Source organism: Ammodytes marinus (genome assembly GCF_949987685.1).
Source record: "Ammodytes marinus genome assembly, chromosome: 7".
NCBI lineage: Eukaryota > Metazoa > Chordata > Actinopteri > Uranoscopiformes > Ammodytidae > Ammodytes > Ammodytes marinus.
This window is the reverse complement of record NC_137211.1, coordinates 11,631,491-11,652,318: the sequence shown is the minus strand read 5'-3', so window position 1 is coordinate 11,652,318 and position 20,828 is coordinate 11,631,491. Positions and strand designations below refer to the sequence as shown.

Genomic DNA, 20,828 nt, shown 5'->3' with positions numbered 1-20,828 from the left:
ATACTAACAGGCAACAGACTGTGAGGTTACGTAACGAAAAGTTGTTCATAGTTTTGCTGTGGAAATGTCGAGGGGCAGCTTGTCAGCGCTCACCGAGGCCAGCTTGTCGAAGCGCGCAAACAGCTCGTTGAGCGTCATGACCAGCTCCTGGGCCGTGCACTGGGACGCCAGGCTGGTGAAACCCTCGATGTCCGCAAACAGTATGCTGCAGGAGAGATGATGGAGGCGGCGGTGGAGGGAGATGGTGAAGGCAACAGAAACAGACGAGAGGAAAAGAAAGACAAAGGAGACAGAGAATGAGTTCAATCAATCAAGTATAGAGTTAGTTAGTGTTGGTCTAGCACCTCCTTCTTCACTGTCCACTGTCACTGTGGCTGGGTGTCTGAATGGCATTTAACAATAGTCAATGATTTGGGCAGTGCTAACATTGGAGAGGGGGGCCCCTTATCAAAGTCTGCTTAGGACCCCATGAAGGCTTGGGCCGGCTCTGAGGGGAAATGTGTCTGTTTAATTTGCAAGGAAAGTGTTGCCGTGAAGAAGGATTACAATTTACGAAGACACTATGAAACTAAACATCAGAGCAGCTACATGTCCTGATAAATGTGTTATTTTTGCAAAGTGGCCCGGCCCTTCGTAGATTTTTCTGTATGTGGCCCTCAGTGAAAAAAGTTTGGACACCCCTGATCTAGGCAAATGTAGGTCATCTCCCCCTGCCTGTCCCCCATTGTCTGCATGCCTCTCATTTCTAACTTTTGATATTATTGAAAGACTAGGATAAACAACACCACGGACATTGTGAGTTTCCTTTGAAGGCAACAGATGGCGCTGTTGGTCCCATGAGGTCATCTACTGGTGGGGAATTTGCCCCTTAATTACAGCAGTCCAGAGCCTGTCTGCAATGCTCTGCATCTCCCACCCTGACCAAGGGTGCAATGATGCAATAGATTATCTTAAAACGGTCCCTTCCCACAATTTGGAAACAAACACTAAAGTAGCCCTCGTGATATCTGGCTTGTTTTTCAGATATAGATGATCTAGATTACTGCTCTCAGTTGGAACAGTTTTAATTTCGAACTTCTACTGCAAATAATAGTCCTAAAGATTGATAGCTCTGTAGATTATCTAGAGTGAGTGGTATATTGGTAGAAATTGTGGGAGAAATACACAACTGTACGATTTTGAAATATAATTTTATCAAAACACCTAAAACAAACCATCAATTCAGACACTGACAAAACAAAATGACTTGTGCATCAAATTGGGAGAGAAACAGTGGCTTTTAATGTTGCCTTGCATTTGGATAACGGGTATTTCCTGTAGGTTTACACCCTGTTAGAGCAACTCTGTCTCAAAAGTTGACCACGTAGCACATCACCTGCACCTATGTGGGTCACCTCTGACAGGAGGTCTCTGCTCCAACCTCGTTTTATGTCCCCTGCCACCGTCGCCACCAGTGGGAGTTTCAATCACCTGTGAGTACTGAGTTATTCCCACTCACCAGCTGAAATCCAGTTGTGAGGGCCGAGACAGGGCCAACCACTTGCTATCATTTGACACAGAAAGCGCAGCAGTTTGCCTAAATCAATATTGTTATTGCAGCTGGTGCAGTCAGTGCCAATAAACAACAACATGCATAATAAATGCCGTCTGGGAAATAGCCGTTGGAGTGACTCGGTAACTGACACATCAGTCAGCCGGGTGAGGTCAACGCCACTGGTGCTAGCAAAGTAGACAAGCTATCCACCATCTTCCTGAGCCTGTGTTATTGCAGTTGTGTTGAACAGTGCATGTCTATATATCTGTGTTTACCTAACATTGTCGTGTTTTTGGATGTAGATCTTGTGAAACATCATATCTTCCTTCTTGGCATTGATATCTTCCTTCATCTCCATGGCAACGTGCCTTGGCAGCACCGACAGAAGTAGGCGCTCCTGATAGAGAGAGAATGAGAAATTAAAAGGAAAGAAAGACAGAGAGAGAGAGAGAGAGAGAGAGAGAGAGAGCCCATTCATTCGATGAGTTTCTACTATTAAGAATACTCAATGAGTCACCCTGCCTCGTTGGCATCTGCGTGGGAACTTATTAGTCAAATAGAGAGGAGTGGAGATATGCGTTATAATTCAGAACATATTGTGGCCCTTTAAAAACTCAGACAAAAAAAATTAGGCAGGATAATTGAGGCAGCCATTTGTTGCTCTTTTGCATTTCCGAGTGAGTTCAGTTTTCATGCCCCCTTTGCCTATATGCTTGAGCATGCATATTTGTGTGTGTGTGTGTGTGTGTGTGTGTGTGTGTGTGTGTGTGTGTGTGTGTGTGTGTACCTGCTGCTGGTTTTCCCTCTGCAGGTGCAGTCTGGCCTGGATATATCCTCTGGTCTCCTGGAAGGCTTGTCTCTGGGAGACCTCAGCAGGGTAATGGGTACAGATCCCAATCATGTTAGTGCACAGGAAGATCAGCACGTTGGCACTGATCTGAGAACATGCATACACACGCACACAAACATGACAGAGAGGGCGACAAGGGGGAAGAAAATCATTATGTAAGTCCAACCAAACATGCACATGTCACACCACAAGAATACAGTGAACTCTGCCTGACCTGGGAGAGGTTAAATAAATTAAATTGATAACATTATGTGTCATAGGATTTACCGCAAGCAGAAAAAAATCCTAAAACGTCTGAGGGGCCATTAGATATGATCTGGTTAGAGACAATGAGCATGGCCTCACGGAGAACATTATCCTCATGTCGCGCTCTGAACGGCAGATAGTAAGCCCAGAGGGCATGGCTGGGATCACGTGAAGACACTAGATTGAGATTGTTATTTAGATTGTCTTTGTACTGTTTAAGAAATCCTTTTGAAAGAGGAAAAAGGTAGATTTATCCAGCATGTAAAAATATGACTATTTTTAGTAGTCCAAAACAGATGACAGTGAGACAAGCCTGCAGAACATCTTTTTCTTGTCAAAAACTGAGCACTTTACAACAGCATAAAGCAGTACAACAGAGAAGTTTTCATGCAGCTGGTGGCGTGTTTGAAGAACATTACCAATGTAATTACTTTTTGTGTTTACCCAGTGCAGTGAGCTATGTTCGTTAAACAATGAGGCCGTAAGAATGTAGAGTCTCAAACTGTAAAAACAGCATTATCTGTGGCTTGAGTAAATGAAGTTTAGATACAGTGTACAGTTAGCTCTGTGGGGTCATCGACCTTAAAAGCATTCCACTGCTCCGCTCCAGACGCATTCTGTGTGTGCCTTTGTATTTTTTAGTTTTTTTATGCATATGGTAAGCCAGTGTGGAAGTCTGTTAGTGATTTTAATTCTCACTAGTCCACAGCCAAGACTGAACATCACAAATGGAGCATTGAGCTCTGGACTTCCCCTCTGCTCAGAAACACACAGGCATGCCTGCACACAGACACAGACACAGACACAGACACAGACACACACACACACACACACACACACACACACACACACACACACACACACACACACACACACACACACACACACACACACACACACACACACACACACACACACACACACACACACACACACACACACACACACACACACACACACACACACACACACACACACACACACACACACACACACACACACACACACAAACGCACAGACACATCCTCTACATGCTCAGAAACACACTCCAGCCTGGGAAAGTCACTTGACCCATGACCAGAGCACAGAGTGCTTCCTCTGAAGATGATATCATCAATAATGGGAAAAAGACATGCAAGCCATACACACATAAAGGCTAAATTTTAAAAAGTCTTAATGACAACATTATGACTGAACTGGAGGACACAACACATCTCAAGTACCAGTATGGTACCATGGCTGGTATGTTGCCAAACCAGTGTGTTGGTGTGCCTGTTTGCAATTTGTTTTTATGAGAGACGGCAGAAGAGAGATGGCAACTGGAGATAGACGACGAGTATCTGTGTACAGGCATACACTGCATATTTCCATTCATGTGTCTTAAACAGCTCATTAAGCATCCACACCATTGATCAAAACCCCCAACGAAAGAGGAGAAAAACACTGTCTCAGACTTGTAGAGTGATGGCAGGATTACTACCACAGTCCTGAGATGAGGTTTGCACTGTATACACAAGAACTCACCCTTTTGTTGTCACAACAGGAGAAGGACAATCTAACGAACTGTGCCTGAAACTGAACACCATTACCGCAGGACAGTGGCTGGCAAATTCCACTGTTTGCTGAAAGAGAGAGTCGGTGGTAGTAGCTTCCTATTCCATCTGAAAAACCAATGGCCTAACTAGCTTGGAAGCACAGCAGTAAGCAAATATGGCAGGGGTGGTGTGCAGGTCTAGGGGCAAACATGCCTTGGATGTATTGGGTAAATACCAATCCGCTGATGTAGCCAATGCAGGCAGAGAGCAAAAACGCTGTTCAGTAACTTAGAACAGAGCATCCAACATGGGGTCCTCATTGGTTGATGCCAACTGTTAGTCAAAGAATCAGATCAAAGCTGTCAAGAAGAGTGAGACACCTTATCACCAGGCTAAGATCAGGTTTGAAGACATACAACAATGATCCACCCTTGTTTTTTACATGACTGACTCAGCTTTTGGTATAACACTGAATTTGTGCCGCTATATGAGTGACGCTCAATTAGTGATAAGTGATTAGCCAATTGTGTTCCTAAATGATTGACAGGCCAGGACTTCCCAATAAGCCTTGCTTTGTAATTGTTTAGACCAACAATGGAGACCTGATACTAGCTACGGGCTCTGATATAACCTGATTGAATTAGTCCCATACAGATGGTTCCAAACACAATGAGCCCGATAACTCAGTTAAAATGGTCCGCCTGAGATACAGGGACACCTGCAGTTCCCAGCACCACACTTCTCAGCAATGCACTCAATTTGCATTCAACCAATTTGCATGTGAATAGATCGGTTTTGATCCAACTAGAGGCATTCCTATCAAATTGATTCTTGGGAGATTGGCATCTAATATAGAGTGTGTTTGAATGCAGCTTGGGAGGTCCCTCATCCAGGATTTGGTGTACTTTTGTTGGATAGGAAAACTCGGTACAGTGCAGTGATAGCATGGACACATGTATTTGCAAATTGAAACCTTGTAAAAGCACTAAATGTCTGTAGGTAATGGTTCAATCGGGCATCATTAGAGCTGAACAACAACTGACTGACTACATCTTGAATACTCATCTCAATACAACAGACTGGAAGCTCTGAGTAAGTGAACTCAAGTGTGGGGAAACATGATGAACAAAGCTCATGTTAAGTCCAAGTTATGCTTAGCCACCGCATAGTCTGGAGATAAGAGGCAGGAGCATTTGCAGAGGCTTTTGAATAAACTTTGTGTATCAGATGTGCATGTGAGTGCGTTTCACTCCTATAGGACTGGCAGCTCTTGGATGTCTGAAGCTTGTGTCTGTTGCTGCACTTATATCACCCAGGCCTGCAAATCTAGCAAAACCAACAGGTCATTCTGACAATCCTCTCTCATTGGTGCTTCTCTTTATTAGCACAGTGTCAGTCTCTTTATTATAACAACTAAATATCTTCAGATGCTGTCCCCTGATCATTCTAACGGCTGACTTTTGGCTCTTAAAGACGAACCACGCTTGACATTTACTTAAGCAGGGAACATCTTGGCGGTGAAGTTAAAAGGAGTCCAAACATTGGCTTATAAGGTGTGGTTCCCGACAAGGTGTTTTATAAAGTACAAGGCAGTCGGATTACATGTTGAAGAATGAGTGAAAGAAGGGGATGGAAAAGATTTTTGCTTGGCAAACACACAGCAATCCCATTCTGTCTTTATTAATATCCCGCTGGACAATTCCCTCACGCACAGGCACGCAGGCACGTCCGCTTGCACACATCAGATTCTCACGGCAAGGCCATTCATTCAGACAGAACTTATACAACAGCTGATATGTGCTATTAATTACTAATAGACAATCCTGTGACAAGTGGGCCTGCTGTACTTTTTGTAGCTGGACAAGCATTTATGTTGCCTTGGTTCAGGTAACTGTAGAAGCCTTGTGTGTGAGTAGAGCTGAGGTGGTTTCAGATTTGTGAATTTGTAACTAAAATGAACTGCAATGGCAATTCTGAGAGGAGTTAAACTAACAGCTGATAGCCACGGATACGACACACACTGTCACCCTTTGGATGAATGCATTGTCTGTGTTATCAGTGTTTGGATTTATCCAGGAGTATTTGAAAAGGCCTGCAATGAAAAATAAGCTCAGATATCCCATCCCAACCCGGAGCGCCACCAAAGCCGAAGTTTAAACTTTAAAAGGCTACATCCCATAAGTCAACTCACAGGCTCTAGGGAGACTGCCTGCTGTTGACATGGGGGCTTCTCTCCAGCAACATGACCTTTGATAGGCATCTGGAGCTTTTAAAATGTCTTACAGAGATGAACGTCAAAGCCCAGTCACACAAGGCTGATGTGGTAACAGAAAGGTAAAAATAGATAATACTATGAGACTTTGTAGCACTACTAGCATTGATCTCATCAGGGTAAATATAATGTGTTACAATACATAAGAAAGCAGACCATTCCTTATAAAGATAAATGTTGCAAAGGGGTGGGGGTGCCTCTCTCTGCCATCTTGGGTCAATGCCATCTGGAAGTGGAGCTCTGTTTTGGTCGTGGCTTCGGCCAAAACCGAAAATTGGTCTCAGGCGACCAGTGAGGCCACAAAGTAATCTCTGTGAAGCGCTGAAGCAAATTCAACAAAGCTAAAAAGAGCTGGACCCAAGCCGCACATCTGTCAGAAAAGCAGATCCAGAATTACTTGCACACAAATGATCTACAAATAAGCAAATCTCCCAGCAATCTGGGAATTACTGACTAAAATTAAGACTAACTGCAACCACCAGCTGACTGAAACTACCCACCCCGTTTTGCTAAATTGACAAAAACTCAAATCAAAAGTATCCCATGCTCATGTATCCTTCTACTTCAATATCTCAACCTTCAATTCAATCTGGCTTAATTTCAACAGTTCCAATAAGGACAATAAGCATCTGGCTGGCCCTGATTGTACTGCTTTTTCCTCTGAAACTGTATCTGTGTGTACCTTCAGGGCCTTAACAAGGCCACTCCCTAAAACTAAGCAGGAGGGTCACACAAGTCCCTATTTTGGCCGTCTTATTATTTTCTTGTGGCTCACTTCACTTGGCTGAATGATATGATAGGAAATGTATAATTTTGTACCTCTTCCCCCACACTTCCTGTCCCTTTGAACTAGAGAGGCACATATATAATTAGCTAAGGCTTGTATGCACTTTACTTGACCTACAAGCCATGTCTATCCTGTTGTTTTTACTTTAGTTGACTAATAAATCAATCCTTTGGTAGGGTGAAATGAGTGAAAAATACTTAAAACAGATCATCACAAGTTCCCAAAGTACCAAGGGAAGTCTTTAAAAAGCTTTGTTTTTCCCAAACAATAGTTAAAACCCCAATCTATTATTAGACTTATCAGCTAGATGTGCTTTTCTCATTTCCGTTTTTGTGGTTTCTGTACCCTTTCATATTATTATGATCTGTTTTGATTATAAATTACTGGTTTAGTATCTTCTGTGGCTTAGATATTCAGCCAAATATTTCTATGTATATAGACGGATGGATATTGTCATATAAAAACTATACAAGTAGAATATTAATTAAAAGGAGTGGAAGAAATAGTAGCATCAACAGGTTTTGTCTGTTCACCACAGTCCTCCCTATTTCCTCATTTGAAATTCAATGGGTATTATAGTATTATTTAATACGTCTTAAATACACAATTGCATTAGATGAGCATTATATACAAAAAGCAGTAGCGATGAGTACAGCAGTGTATGTTTGTCAGTGGTCTTGGCTTCTCAGTGGTCCGGGGTCAGTGTTTGGCTGCAGAGACAGAGGGAGGGAGGGAGGACGCAACTCTCTCCACCCAGCTGTGTCCTCACTAACCCCTTCACTTCCTGCCCACTCACACCCTCACAGGCACAGCTGCAATTACAGCACGGCGGCTGCGAGGGACACTAGATCTGGTTAATTAGCCTAACGAACCCACCAGCCACCCAAGCCCGTTCCCTACTCTCACTGATTTGAACTGTGTGAGGGAGTCCAGACCTTGGACCGTGTGTCTGTGAGCTAAACAGCCAGGAATCCCCCTTTCAGCTGTGATTGCCTCTGTCTCCTTTTAAGCACAACATGAAGGCCACCATTCCACAGGGAGGACCATGTAACATGGATATAAGGAGAGTACAGTGAAAATGGGAATACGTCTTCTGGCGACTAGTACAATGGTACTGCATTGGTTAAGCAAGAACACCTGTTTTTTTCCCCCTTCAACCAGAATGTCTTTAACTCCTCAGTAAAATAATTAATATAGGGAACATTGTACTACATTAAAGTAGATGATGTGTGTGGGCCAGATGCTGAAGCTCCAGTAAAAACACACAAGAGTTTAGTTTGACTGTCCAGTTATATAAGCCTCTGCTAACATTCACTCAACAGTTTTGATCCACTGTCCTTCCCTGTTCTGACTCTTCAACTATGCACAATATTGACTTTTACTACAAAGCATACAGATCAATACCGGTACAAGAACAACAGGTTATAGTTTAAACAGCCGCCTCCCAGGCCAACTTTGGGAAAACTCCACACTGTACATGTTTGTTGGACTCATAGATAGTAATTAATAGGTTGGACTACGATACAACAGCAGCGTTTCACCAGATTGAAAGTATGATTTTTTGAGTGTCAGCACATGGTTTGAAATCTGAAAAATTTAACTGCTAATGAATATTGCTTAATCTTTTGACCCTTTTATCTGTCTGATGTCCTGATCATCTCTGCTCAACCCTTTAAGGCTATACATACCAAACTCTCGGAAATATGATTCAGCTATGGCTCATCTTTACAACATGAATATGTGCTTGTGACCTCTTTCTGCCACAGAGAGCAGAGAGCTAATAAACTTAACAAACTTTTTGAGCTTTCTGTCAGGACCAGTTCTTTCAGATCCTGTGAAGGCGCAACACAGACAGAGCAACCTCCTCTGAAGTTTGACAGTGTGAAATTACATCATGGAACCAGGGTCTTGTTTTTGTATGTGACATCATTTACTGAAAATGTGAAAGAGACACACTGTTCGGCTCTATGCTTTAAAACTTAACCATAACACAGAGAAACTGCCAAGACTGAGTGGACAAAGTCACTAAGACGGTCCGCTCTTTTCATCTAACACGCTCCTCAGGTAAACGTCAAAGTGGCTGAGTGGGTTAAAGAGGGTCTATATGGTCTCTGGCAGAAAATATGTGCCGTTCAATTTGTTGTGCATTTTATTGGATGGAATGTGTTTGTACGCTGACAGTCAACATGTTTCTTAATTACAGTAACACCTCAAGTAATGCATTCTCGCGCCAGCCTGACATAGGTTGTGAGTGTTTTTAATTGTGTAATTTTAACCGGGGTAGTGGGATAACAAGGCAGTAGGCTAGTGAGATGGTGGCCTTCGACAGAGAGGCATTCAACTTCTAGCCACCAGTGCTGGGACAGGGTGCACTACGCTCAACGGGATCCAGAGTAAAACTGCCCCTAAAAGCCCAGAGGCATGCATACCACACAGATCAACATTTAACACCACTAATGGATTCATAATATACATCTCTTGGCTGTTTGCCATAGAGGTTCAGCCTTAAATCCCTGTATTTACTTTTGTGGAGAGCCAAGTTGTTAGTAAACCATGAGCTGTTATTAGAAGCCTGCACTGCCTCATCCCCGACTCACAGCTATTATTAGGCAGGCTATTATTTGCTTTATCACTACTTGTATTTCAAGAGCAATATTTTGCATTATCGCTAATCCTAATTGCTCCCACCCATGGTGGTGGAAGTTATCCGGGTTTGTATCATTGCCTCTTGTTGTAATACAATAAATGGATTCACAAGCACTCTCTCTCTCTCTCTCTCTGAGGGGGGACGGAGTTAGGAGTAAAGGATGGAGGGGGGAGATCTATTATTTGAGACAGTGCATTGTTTGGCACCCACAGTACCTGATGATGGGTTCCCACCATTTGATAGCAGCCAAGTGAGCTGCTCTAAACCACACAGACAGACACAGATCACACACTCCACTTCTCATGGCCTGTGTTTGTATGTGGGTGTACTAAATGTGTGCACACTGGACACCAGATTCTCTCGATGTAACTAGAGCTGGGTATCAAACTTAAATACTTATTGAGTGCTGAGCAAAAGTATTGAATGTGTCAAGTATTAAATGTTGGAAGTGAAAACATTGTTATAATTTTTCTGTTCATCGTTATTTAAGCTTAGACAGATTTTTTTTTTTTTGTATTTAGGCAAAATTCTTTTTTGTTGCTGATTCTTAAGAAATCAAACGTTTTAGTTATCAAAACCAAAACTTGGCCAAACAGATGCACAGCCCTACAAATAAGCCAGTATAATCAGATAAAAAAACTAAAAAGTATAAATGTATGTATGAACATTCAGTGATAATATTTTACAGTGTATATAGAACCAACAAGGTACATTTTCTTTTAGTTTCAGTATCTGTCAGAGGGTGAGGGTACATGTGAGTATTAGATACAGCTCTTGTCATGCTTCCCAGGCAAACATCATAAATAATTGCATAAAGGTTATGGTAGCATGTGTGGTTGCTTTCAGGCTTTTCTTGCATAACACCAATGTTCTGTCCTAAATGCTTTATGCATGCCTCCGCCATGCCTGTGACATTTCATTGATTGGTATCTTTTTCACCAGTGGTAAGCAGAGGGATCATTATGTTTCCACTAATCCTACATCTGTTGACCCCAAAACAATCTGCCAAACGAACAGGTTTTTCCTTTAGTGCCGGCTCAGCACACAATAACAAAAGCAAAGACATGATGCACCTTTTTTCGAGACTTCACTCTCTTCTTGACCCACCTGTCAATAGCACAACCTCAGAGGACTCCATTTGTAATTTGGTTATCCAAATATATCCCGCTGCACATACAAAAAAAGGGCAACTTCTGTTTAGTTCCTGGTTAATCCATGTATGACATCTTGCACACCGGCTGGTTACAAATTCTCAGCACCAAACAATGGCACTCTAAGTCACGTAATCCCCCTTAAGACATACAAGCGTATGGACAATCAGCTGTTCATACTTAAGTAAGGGAAATATATATATCAAAGCAAAACTGCTCAGCGCGGCTCCTAATGCCAGTCGTGTCAAAGTAAGTCGTCGCCTTGTCTACCAACAAGAGAAAGTGACATAACAACAACATGAGGAACAGGTGGTCTCTCCCACGGAAGCACTCTGAGTGGCACTGTGTGTGTGCACGTGTGCGTGCGTATACACTGGCTCCTATGTTTCGGATACCCAGCTACATACTGAGCGCTCAGAAATCCTAACTCAGGTGACAGGATATTCCATTAGGTCATTGCACTCTTACAAAATGCTAAATACAAGACTGAGCCGCTGGCTTTGTGTGCTGCATTTAAGTGCTGGATCAAAGATTTGACTATAGTGTTCATTATTGCCAAATAGCAAAAAAGTCATCAAACCAATCACAACAACAAGATGTTTACGTCACCAAAAGAATAAAAAGAGGAATTTGCTTCTTCTAAGCAAAAGACTGCTGGTAATCAGGCAACTGTCAAAACTTGGAGGTCAAACAGCTTTGCAGCAGACTATTTAAAACAAGTGCATTTAAAGGGATGAAGAGCACAAAAGCCCAGTAAGCAGAAGTGAGAACGAGGAAATAATGAATTGACCCTCGCATGGCCAAGTTACAGCACCGGAGGGACTCCAGCCTAAGAAAACATTCATAGAGTTTCCAACAACTTGACTCACTTGGCAGTCAGGTTTTGTCATCCACTTCACAGTGATTCAATGGGAAAAAGTAATTTTGCGTTTTGGGAGTGAAAACAGGGAAGCCGTTTTCACAAAGAAACCATTATCCAAGAGATAATAGAAGAGCTGCCATGTTGGTCCAGTTTAAAAATTGGAGGCAAAGACCAAAGACTAGGAAAAAGGTTCTTCTTGTTGAAGGTGTTCTGTGAAGCACACCTGTCAACAATTTCCTGCCAAACCTAGTTGAAATTGGCAGCTTCATTAGACTGATGTTACTTCTACCACTTAAAGTCCAGAGTGCACCACAAGAGTTCAATAACTTTCTGCTAGGTCTGAGTATTCAGTCTGAAGACATGAAGGTCGAGACACCACCCAAAAGAATGAACGAGGTCCCTCTCTGAGGCCTGTTCCTATAGCGTAAGATATAGTTCAAATGAACGTCAGCTGTGTCACTTTATATTGCTGGAAACAGTGTTACTCATGGTGATTGTTCGCCCGTTGTGAAAAAAAAAAGCCACTCATCTGACGGGGGGAGGGGGGGGATGAAGTTATGACTATAACTTGAAGATAAATATGGAGGAGCATGGAGAGAGGAGAAAGGGGGAAGAGACTGGCAGCTCTTTTACAGCCCAGTACTTCAGCCCCAGCATTATTTCACTCTCTGTCTTGTTACTGTAACTCCACCCACCCCCCTCACCCCCCCACGCCCACTTCACTGTGGAAGTCCCTCACAAAGACCCCCTTTGTCCCCGCCTTTATCGGTCTCCCATCGTCTCAGCTCTGATCCTGCATTGACGTCTCCACAGGGAAATACAAATAAGGGGACAAACAAGGACGGGACACAGAGAGGGGCCGGCGGATGATGAGGTCCCAGAAGAAGAGACCAGCTTTCCCAGATCAGGGAGTCTGGTCCATGTGACGCCATGGAGCCACTTCACATGTACGATACTGACGGTGTGACAGGCTGAATGGAGTCCTTCTGTTTTCATACAACTACTTGGAAATATCTGTTGAGACTGAGGGCTGACTACATGAAACACTTTGCTGCGGAGGACAAATAAATAGTCCTGAAATCCCTACTAATTTAAAAAAAGTTTTACATACAGATAAACGCGATTGGGTTGCTTACAGTATTAAAACAAATCCAAGTAAACCTTCTGTCCATATCTATCAAAAGCCAATGAGCCTGTCATAGTGTCAGTGTGCGTGTTTGTGTAACGATTGCTCTGAAAACTGGAACACACTATGTTGAGGGGTTCCAAGCCCTCAGGCAGGGCAGCAGTTCATCATCAGAAAACCAATGCATCCAGCCACGGCTAAAGTACATGGAGGCAACAGACCAGTGTGAACGTAGTCACCCTGTCTAGTCTTGGGAATGGGCACTTAACACTCAAGCTCACTGGACCAGTAGAGTTATGTCAATATTGCCTCATTCGGAGTGGATCCACGTTCATCTAGTTGCTTAATAGCAAGGGTTGGTAGACAAACGATTGTCCTACAGAGTCCAAAAACATGTGTTTTTGGAGTTGTTTGTGCCAGAATTCTTTTTGTCACGCCAAATACTTTCTTAAGGTAGAAATGAATACGTTTGTATTGTGATTCTTTCATTGTTGTAAGAGGGAGAAGATCTCCTGAAACAGCATGTAGGCCACCAAGGGACACCAACACTTCCCAAAGAAAACTGAACAAATGAAAACCAGCTTTTATTTGCAGGTTCACCCAGGCACTTGTTAAATTGCAGGAACATTGTGGAATACATGTGTTACATACCATATAATAAAACAGATATGGTAAGTGTGCACATAACTTGTGTACTGAGGTGTCTCAGGGGGCTATGTAGGGTGACAGTGAGTGAACCAGCATGCACAAAACCACGTACAAGTACCCTTGTTTTAATAGTACGATCTAATACAGAGTTCATCTTATTATGACAAACACATTAAACATTAAGATCCAACAGCACATACAAAAACAAAAAGCCGACAAAAGTAATAAAGATATATTTCCCAATGGTTGAAAGGCCCTTAAAAATGTCAGATTCCGTTTATATTTTTTCCAAAGCTGCCAATACGAAGAAGTTATGATTCTGTTTTCTATTGAAAATGATTGCGCAATCCCGAGTATCCCACCCCACCCCGTTTCATTTTACTACAATAGCCGCCTTGTTTTAGGGAATTGCGGCCTGAATGGCACCATGCTACATTATCGTGATATTTCTCCACATTGCAGATAAACGGGCTCATTCAACCCAGATGACCTTCCACAAACCCCAACAGAGTTGCCAATAGCTGCCCTACAGCACAAAACATGGGCTCATTAAAAATCTCATTTGAAAAGCTGCCGAGATCTAGCAGCACCATCTACTTTTAGTACGGCACCTTTGACATGGCAAAGTGGTTGAGGAGTCTGTACAACGTTTGGCCTATATTGATGGGAAGAGAAAGTAGGGCGTTTCCACTTGTGAATACAGTAAAAACATTGTGCTCAATTGAATGGTGATAATAGTGGGCCATCGCTACCGGGAGTCTGAGAAATGTGTCCTGTTTTCGTGTGAATATAAATGTTCCCTTTGATTCTCAGAGATGGTTGTTGTTTAGCTTGAATCAAAAAGGCCCATCAAGAATATCATTTTGCCAAGAAAAACAGTATTAAATTCACCGATTGAAAGTGTGAATATAATGGCTATCACTACAACTATTAAATGATAAATTCACATTTTTTAGAGTCTACCCTAAAACAATTCTCACATGCCCAATTGTACAGTAAAGAAATTAATAATTGGCCACTTTCATTGTTCCTCCTGTACATGCTAGCTAATGTAAGTTCAGTGTGACAGGGAAAATAAATCCACAGTCCTCATTTTATTCAAAAATGCATTGTAAAAGGTCAGGAAAAACTGATGAGGCTTCAGCAGCTTCAGCAGAGTGGCTCAATTATTTGTCTACCCACAGATATTGTGTCAAATCATTCATACTGAGGTGTCCGTCTGTATATCTCTGGCTGTACGATACCACAGCGTGCACTGTTGTTAATCAATGAGAAGGAAAGCTGCAATATAGGATTTTTTCTGCATCAATGTGATGATTTAACTTGATTTAATATTCCTATATTATTTCATCTGTAAAAAAAAATTCAGCTGAACTTCTCAGAACATCTACAATATCTTCTTTGGGGCAGCAACTTACTATCATTTTCATCAGCGATTAGTGTTCTGTTAAAGGTGCTGCAAGCCGAATGGTTCTTTTAGCTAACTTCCTGTCAGTTACTGCAGTTAGCAGTCCCCTCGCTCGTCCCTACGTCACCACATAAATGCACTGCGGTCTTCAAGCAGCAAGTTATCTAGCATCATCTCAGATCCATAAGTGTGATAAAACATGATAAAAACCATCAAAACAGGGAAGGATTTTTACCTGCTCCGCCATTGTAGGCGCATACACATTCACCCATCTGTTGCTCTGGCGTGCACCGGCAGTGAGACCATGGAGTGTATACTATATCAGTGAGACGAGTATCTATAAAAGTAGCGTTCTCTCTTCTGATTGGATACAAATTTCGGGATACTCCAATACGTTTATTTGCCGATTACATGCAAAGCAGCTGACTGAGAGATCGGGTTTATGAAACGCGCACATTACGTATGTGATCACTGTATGAATAAAGAGTGATTTTACACTTATATTAACCTAAATAAACCGCTTACTTCACTTTTAATGTAGTGCGAAGAAAATCTGAAATTTACAGACATTTACAAATTATCCAAAACTACTTCCCAGAGTCCAAGGAGACCTCTAAGATTTAAGTTAGAAAATATTTGAAACAGAAATCGAGAAATGGTCATATTTTTACCCACATAGCTGCAGAAATGTGACTTTGTGACTTTAAAGGGATAGTTTGGAATTTTGGACATGGGGCCTGATTCCCAAGTTAGCCTAAGTGTTCTTTATCATTTTCAACACATTTCATTCAGTCCTTCTAGTTGCAGAGTTTGCTCGTGCTAGGCTAGCGCACAGGATTGGGGTCTAATTAGCCTGCTACTAAAACAGTCTTACCCATTCCACAGTACACCCGAGGCTTATCAATTATAACGCTAGACTATCGATGTAAATGTTTGTGTTGATAGAATAATGTTAGAAATAAAACCAACCGTGCTTTCATGCGATACGAGGACCTCGTATCGCATGAATCATCGCATTTTGAGGGACTACTTTCTCAGCAGCAGCGGAATTTTACTTTGCTCCGGCTAGTTGTGTAACCGAATCACTACAGCAGAAAGTAAACAGAGCAGCGTGGGACAGAAGCGGAAACAAAGGACTAGGCAACACAGTGGTTCAGTGTGCATTTAGGAATTGTAAAAATAAACCCTATCGATGTGCAGCACAAAGTTTCCACCAATTTCCAGTGGCTTGTTGTTGCTGGTTTGGACATAAAAACACCGGTGGAAACTGTTCGCAAACGGAGTATTTGTAACGATAATTTCAGACCGGATGACTTCGAGAAACCCCTGCAATCTAAAGACCAATAAATCACTGAAAACGAAAGCGGTGCCATCCGTCTTTTCAGATGCACAAACAGCCAGTGATGAACAGGTAATAACTTTTGGTAGGCTACACTAGCTAATAAAGCTGGCCCCTTTCATAATGTTAGCCTACTGACAGATTGATGACAACGTTAGTGGAGATTAGTGTCGGATACAACAAATTCCTCATAATCGTCTTCAAAAGCAGACGCATCGCTAAGTCCTTTAAACGTGGCCATATCTTGTTAATTGAATAGGCTAATAAAATTCCTTCGTGCACTGTACTCTGCGTCTGTAGCAATGACAGCGGCAGAGATAAACAAACTATTATAGAGCCTGTAACCTAGCTAATATCAGTCCGCCGCTACCGAAGCCTACTACCAGGAATATAACGCTGCTGCTGTGACACAGCAAGCCCCTCAAAATGCAATATGCAAGGTTGGTTTTATTTCTAACATTATTCTATTAACACAGACATTTACATCTATAGTCTGGCGTTATGATTGATTGGCCTCGGGGGTACTGTGGAGTTGGTAAAACTGTTTTAGTAGCAGGCTAATTAGACCCCAATCCTGTGCGCTAGCCTAGCACGAGCAAACTCTGCAACTAGAAGGACTGAATGAAATGTGTTGAAAACTGTCTCCAATGATAAAGAACACTTAGGCTAACTTGGGAATCAGGCCCTATGTCCAAAATTCCAAACTATCCCTTTAATAACAATAAATCAATAACAATAATGTCTTTGAGTCACCTCCAAAATAGCGCTATATAAATAATATCAATTATCATTATTATTATAAATCGAAAGATGAAATATATAAAATAGTTTTTGATTCATTCCCTGTCGATTAATGGGTTAATCTTAATCCAGTTTTACTCACTTTTAGATCTTGATATCACAATTGTGACAGTGTAGTGATCTTACATAATTCACCTATGGAACTGAAGTTCCGGGGGGAACTGTTATACTGGGGGAATTTCCTGTTTTGTGTTGTTGGCGTGTGGAGACTAGCAGGAGTTGACATGTCTGCTCTGTTGTTGTTACTCGACAAGTGTATTAAAGTCATTAAAGCAGTTAGCTCCGTCTTTTGACACTCCGCCTCCGACTCCCGTCTTTACTCGCCACATTGGTGACCCTGACGTCAGTCCCGCTGAAGTTTCCGAGACTGATTTGAATATCGATCGCAACAGCATGACGCATTGACCTTCTCCTCGTTCGCACGTGTCTGCGATGAGGGGACATACGACGGCCTTTCTAGCTCGCTCTCTGAGGGTGACAAGTACCAGCGGCTGCTCAGAGAGTTCTCTACCCTGCTGCAACCAACCTTCTCGTCCACGTCGACGAAACACGGTGTGGAGCACCATATTGAGACGAAAGGGCCCCCCGTCCATGCCAGGGCCCGACGGCTCGCTCCGGAGAGGCTGGCGGTTGCTAAGGCTGAATTCGCCAACATGGAGCGCCTGGGCTTCATTCGCCGTTCCGACAGTCCGTGGTCCTCGCCACTCCACATGGTTCCGAAGCAGGATGGCGGCTGGCGCCCATGTGGAGACTACCGCCGCCTAGACAACGCTCCCGTTACCAGCGCTCCCGTAACCGACGCTCCCGTTACCAGCGCTCCCGTAACCGACGCTCCCGTTGCCAGCGCTCCTGTAACCAACGCTCCTGTTACCAGCGCTCCTGTAACCAACGCTCCTGTTACCAGCGCTCCTGTAACCAACGCTCCTGTTACCAGCGCTCCTGTAACCAACGCTCCTGTTACCAGCGCTCCTGTAACCGACGCTCCTGTTACCAGCGCTCCTGTAACCAACGCTCCTGTTACCAGCGCTCCTGTGGCCGGCGCTCCTGTGGCCAGCGGTGCAGCAGTCGCTGCGACCGCGAGTGTTGGTCCTGCCGCACCCACGGCGCCCCTCCCCTCTTCGGCCCCTGCCACTCCCCTCTTCGGCCCCTGCCACTCCCCTCTTCGGCCCCTGCTACTCGTTCTAGTCGCGGCCGGGCCATCGTGCCTTTCCGGCGCGGGGACTTTGACTATGGGTGAATTCTGGGGGGGCTTGTGTAGTGATCTTACATAATTCACCTATGGAACTGAAGTTCCGGGGGGAACTGTTATACTGGGGGAATTTCCTGTTTTGTGTTGTTGGCGTGTGGAGACTAGCAGGAGTTGACATGTCTGCTCTGTTGTTGTTACTCGACAAGTGTATTAAAGTCATTAAAGCAGTTAGCTCCGTCTTTTGACACTCCGCCTCCGACTCCCGTCTTTACTCGCCACAACAGAATAATATTCATGTCGCCGACACCTAAACCAAACAAACGTATTTAAAAAAAAAAAAATCTGACTCAATTTATTGTTCTGTAGTAGTCCTGCTCTCACTTACCTGTTTGAAAACGAATTTGTAATCTTGGTTGAGCTGCCAGGCAGTCACTAAGTGTATGATGGACATCACAGTTCCACTGACCACAGCAGCTCTCATTCGGACCGGCAGCAGTGTGTAGATGATGTAGATGAAGAAGACGGTGGACCAGATGCCCTCAGAGGCACTTGGGGGTTTCACCATCACCACCCCGAAAATCTGCACTACCAGCAGCACGACGATCACCAGGTAGCTCACAATCCACATATAGTCCTGATGGAAGCCGTTGCGGTTGCACAGCACCATCATACAGAGGAAGACGACCATAGCCACAGAGAGCACTGAGGCGTAGGCCTTGTCCGGGGTGGTGTGGATACACTGAAAGACCAGCAAGACCCCACACACTACCACCAGCACCCCCATCAGCATAGTCAGAGAGCTCTGGTTGAGCCTGAAGAAGTAGCGCTGGTAGAGACGCTCCAGCTTGGCGGACTGGAATTTCTTGGATTGGAATACCCACATGGTGCGCATCCAGCAGTCCGCCGCAGTCATTGTCCTGCAGCTGCCCTCTTCTGATTCCCCTAATTCCTCCTCTTTCCTGCCTTTCAGCTCCCCGTCTTCAAAGCCCAGGTCCACAGCCTTTGGACCCAGATCCCCGCCGCCACCAATCCTCTTCCCATAGTGATCCTCCTGCCAGCCACAGCGCAAGCCAAAGTTACCCCCGCTGGTGCCTGCTCCGCAGTGGTAGTGCTGGGGGGACTCATCAGGGAGCTCCAGGTCCTCAGAGTCCCTCAGGCAGCTCATGTAGTGTGGGTTGCACAGTGACGAACTGTCCTTCCTCTTTTTGCCGTTGCGCTCTCCCCATGCCGTCTTTCTCTCATCCACTCTGCCTACGAAGAGGCCTCGGCCCCACGACATCCTGAATTAAAACACAGGCACGTTAACGGAACATACAGGAGCAAAAACGCAACATTACACAATGCTGGATGTAATGTCATGTGTTTGAAAGACAGTTTAGAACGGAGGATCCTCTCACCTGTGTGGGCTGTATTGTGTGTAGCAACACTGTGCTCTTTGGCCAGGGCCACTAGTTTATCCCAGCAAGCACACACCATGAGCTCAGGCTAGCCAGAGGCATCAGAGGTGTGTCTCCATTTGAACTGTCCTTCTTTTGTAGAAACAGTCAGTGTGTCAGCCTTGTACACCACCCAGTGCCTCTACAGACCACCTGTTTTCCTGCAAAAACAAACAAACAAACAAACAATTCACATGGTGTTGTTGAGCAAACACTGCCTGAGGAATTATCACCTAAGGATCAGGATAATTATGGACACATAAACATAAATGAAAACATTTGTTGCCTCGCATCTGTTGATGGGGTGACTGTGTTTATTTACGTGTTTACGTGGGCGTGTTTTGTGTACTATTCTCTGGAAGAAAGTTTGACAGTCAATAGCGGTAATGAGGAAATTATATCCAGTAAGTGGCTTGCCCGCTCCACTCTAAATCATCACCTTCCCCCACCAGCCTGGGACAGCATATCCATGGGAATGATTTGCAGTTTTGTTTTCAAAACACCGGACTGTGACAAGCACTTTCTCGTCCAATTGTTACCTCATGCAGCAGGTGCCACTGGTCAACATCGCCATCAAACAGAAAGTTAAACACTGTCCTATTTCAACAAATATCTCTGCTGAATGCAGGAATTTTGAACATATACCACAGGGGGCTTTTAGAAGAGACTAACAACTGTGTTTGATGGACAGCTCTCTGCTACGCTCCATCAGTGCAATCTGCCCCTACATCTTGAGTGGGCAGGGGTGGCTGTGCTCCATTTGACAACAAAAGCCTACTGAGTGGGCACCATCAGAGATCAAGAGCTCTCCAGTCCAGATTAAATTGTCCATGCTTCCCCCATTAGCTTTGATGACTCACTGTAGCTGGCTTCTGGCAGCACATGTCAAGGACACTGCTAACCTCTAAACTTAATAAGCAAATCTCTGCCAGGCTGACAGAGAGCTGAGACAAACAGTGGAAAGAGTGCATGTGAGCTGCTGCACATATGTCCATGT

At 43.8% G+C, this 20,828-nt stretch overlaps 1 protein-coding gene across 2 annotated transcripts in view; it reads right to left on the bottom strand.

The window, feature by feature from the left end:
• Positions 1-20,828, bottom strand: part of LOC307252644 (adenylate cyclase type 6-like) — a 36,687-nt gene that overhangs the window by 14,262 nt on the left and 1,597 nt on the right. For both annotated transcript variants that reach the window (XM_080030371.1, XM_080030372.1), the window contains exons 2-6: positions 19,793-19,992; positions 18,781-19,675; positions 2,322-2,471; positions 1,810-1,931; positions 94-205 (exon numbers count right to left, since the gene is read on the bottom strand). In XM_080030371.1, coding sequence (XP_079886497.1) covers positions 94-205; positions 1,810-1,931; positions 2,322-2,471; positions 18,781-19,674 — 1,278 coding nt within the window. In that variant the 5' untranslated portion in view covers position 19,675; positions 19,793-19,992. The remainder of the gene's footprint in view (positions 1-93; positions 206-1,809; positions 1,932-2,321; positions 2,472-18,780; positions 19,676-19,792; positions 19,993-20,828) is intronic.